Here is a 2771-nt window from a genome sequence, read left to right as displayed (position 1 = left end):
ATATTGTGGACTCCGCAGATCCAATCACAGAGCAATGAGGCAGGATGGCTCAAGTTTTGATTGTAGGATTGTATCTGGGTACCCCCTTCTTCCTGGGTCTATATCTTTCTAAAAGCCACATCTCCTAGTAGAAGTTACCTAGAGTTTTAATATTTTTTCAGCCTCATTCCTGAGAAGAGAGGAGTTTTCAGGCTATAAGGCTGAATCTAGTTTCTCATGGAGCAGTTTTAGTGTCCTCTACGCCTCAGGAGCTGAAATCCTTGCCAGGGTTCTGTGCTTTCTGGATTTCCCATAAACTTTGTGGCTTCAGCCTACTTGCTTTGACATTTTTGTTCTATTTCCACCTAGGAGCTGTTTGTCTTATTTCTGAACCTGGATTTATATTTATTGTTTTCTCCCTTTAGGTTTGACCTATTCTTGTCATTCATTTGGTGCAGAGTCGGTTATCAAAGCTTCAATTCAGCGAGCCTTCTTTTTTTTTTTTTTTTCCTTTTTAGAAATGAGCTTTATTTTCAATGCTCTTTAGTTCTAAGAGCCTGCATATTTATTTTTTCCTCCCACCAGGTTACCTGCAAGTTAGGATTTCAAAAACCACAACAAACAAATCAAACACCTGTAGGATCCAGGCACTGACCACCCAAGTGTCATGTTGGCGATTAAACCAGGACTCCCTTTCACAGAAGCTTCTGTGCAAAATGCTGTATTTCCTCCAATGAGGCTTGTTTTTCAACCTTGAAATCATCCACTTGAAAAGCAGACCCCAAAGCTCAAGCTTTCAGAACCGGGTCCCAATATCACCACATAAATCACTCTCATTCTAAAAACTATACAATTAATGGCCCCAAAAGTTCCTTTATAGAGGGCTTCAAGGCAAGGCAAAGTTTCTCATAATACCCCCATCCACCCTGCCAACTGCTCTGCATCTCTCTTCCACAGAAACCCATAACACTTCACCCTTCGAATCCTTGGGACAACCTCAGCCAAGCAGCGGAGTGGCCAAGCAGAGCCCAGTGGGATGGGGAAGGAATTTGGACACAGACCAAGCAACAATGAACTTGTTCAATCCTCACAAATGCAGTCCAATAAGAGGCTGCATCAAACTTAAAAGCCAACCTTTCTGCTTCAGATCCCTGGATACAAAAGATTTTTAAAAATCTGTATAATTTGAAACAAAAAAAGGATGGTTATTAACAATAAACCAAGAAATACCCAGAAATGGGTTTCCAGTGAAAGTCTGGTAGAAGAGGGATTCTGATCTGATTAAACAATCTAGATACCACAGCCCCTCACATAAACACTCTTCAAACTCTTTTAAGTAGACAGCATTTCAAGGCAGACATCAAAGTGAAAATATCTTTGAAAAGAAAACAGTGACGTGGCTGGGAAACTGTGTTCATCTTGGCGAACATTTTTTCCACCCACCACAAGCTTGGACTTTCTGGGAAGGTCACCGGTTTTCTGGTCAGAAACATTCTTGAAGTCGTCAGGAATGGAAGAAGAGACACTCTGAGAAGGTGTGTTTCCGGTTCTGTACCTGGTCAGGAGACAAAGAGCACGATCATGCAGAACATCATGAAGACATTCCATAGGGTGATGAAGATTCGAAAATATCTGAGGCTCAGCAAGAACTCCCGGATGTTGTCACCTGTGCTGGGCTCCCTCGACTCCTCGCCAAAGCCTTGCATGTCCTTCTTTTTCCTTGGGGGCGGGGCCGGCGGCGTAGGGCGTGCTCACGCTCGCGAAGGCGGGGCTACGGGTCCCCCGGATGGAGCCACGGTCCAACGCGACCTACTCACAGCTTAAAGTTGAGCACCGCCCCGGCGTTCATCAACAGCGTCCCAAACAGCAGGATGTCCCCGATCATTGTTACTGCCGGCGCGTCCGTCCCAGTGAGCCTTCTTGACCAAAAGTTGTACCTGTAAACTCCTGTTTCCATCAAAAGCCAGTCTCCTCACTTGTGCATTGCATTCCACCCATGCTTGTCTTCTATTTGTATTTATTTTGTTTTATTATTATGTATTTGGCCACACCATACAGCTTGTGGGATTTTAGTTCCCCAACCAGGGATCAAAGCCGGGCCCTCAGCAGTGAGAATGCAGAGTCCTAACCATTGGACCACCAGGGAATTCCCACCCTTGTCTTCTTGAGGACGTCACTACTGCAGTGATTTCCCCTCTGCTCCTTTTTATATCAAAATTCCTTGAAAGAGTTCTCTCTATTCACTGTCTTCACTTTCTCATTCCTCCTTCTTTTCTCAACTCATCCCAATCAGGCATTCATGGCTGAGACTGCATCGTAAAGGGAGTGCTTCACTCATGTTAAGTTTGAGTTGCCAAGTAGGCATCCAAGCAGAGCTAAGGAATAAGTAGTCTTGAGGCTCAGAGAAGAGTACAGGGCTAGAGACGTTAATATGGGACCTTCAGTATATTGCTATTATAGCAGAGATTGCTAGATGCTTATCAAATATTCTTTCTCCTCTTCCTCCTTAGTATAGAACGTCAACTTTAGCTGAACATATTGCTATCTGGAATAAAGGCCACAACTACCAGTTTCCCTCGCAGCGAGATATAAGCACATGACTGAATCTAACCATTGAACTAATGAAATAAACTTGCAAAGGTATATGTGTGTTGGGGCCGGGGGCTTCCAAAAAGGCTCCTTTAAAAGAGCTGGTCTGGGCTTCCCTGGTGGCGCAGTGGTTGAGAATCCGCCTGCCGATGCAGGGGACGCGGGTTCGTGCCCCGGTCCGGGAAGATCCCACATGCCGCGGA

General features: G+C 45.0%; 1 protein-coding gene across 1 annotated transcript; it reads right to left on the bottom strand.

Annotated features, from left to right (window-relative positions):
- Positions 1–1295: 1295 nt before the first annotated feature.
- LOC131758845 (small integral membrane protein 7-like) lies at positions 1296–1881 on the bottom strand. Its single transcript, XM_059067379.2, has 2 exons — positions 1797–1881; positions 1296–1698 (listed from the first exon to the last, which is right to left on the bottom strand). The coding sequence occupies exons 1-2, from the start codon at positions 1862–1864 to the stop codon at positions 1539–1541; spliced, it is 228 nt and encodes a 75-aa protein (XP_058923362.1). The 5' UTR covers positions 1865–1881; the 3' UTR covers positions 1296–1538.
- Between the last annotated feature and the right edge of the window lie 890 nt (positions 1882–2771).

The sequence above is a fragment of the Kogia breviceps genome, chromosome 6 (genome assembly GCF_026419965.1).
Source record: "Kogia breviceps isolate mKogBre1 chromosome 6, mKogBre1 haplotype 1, whole genome shotgun sequence".
Taxonomy (NCBI): domain Eukaryota; kingdom Metazoa; phylum Chordata; class Mammalia; order Artiodactyla; family Physeteridae; genus Kogia; species Kogia breviceps.
This window is presented reverse-complemented; position numbering and strand designations above follow the sequence as displayed.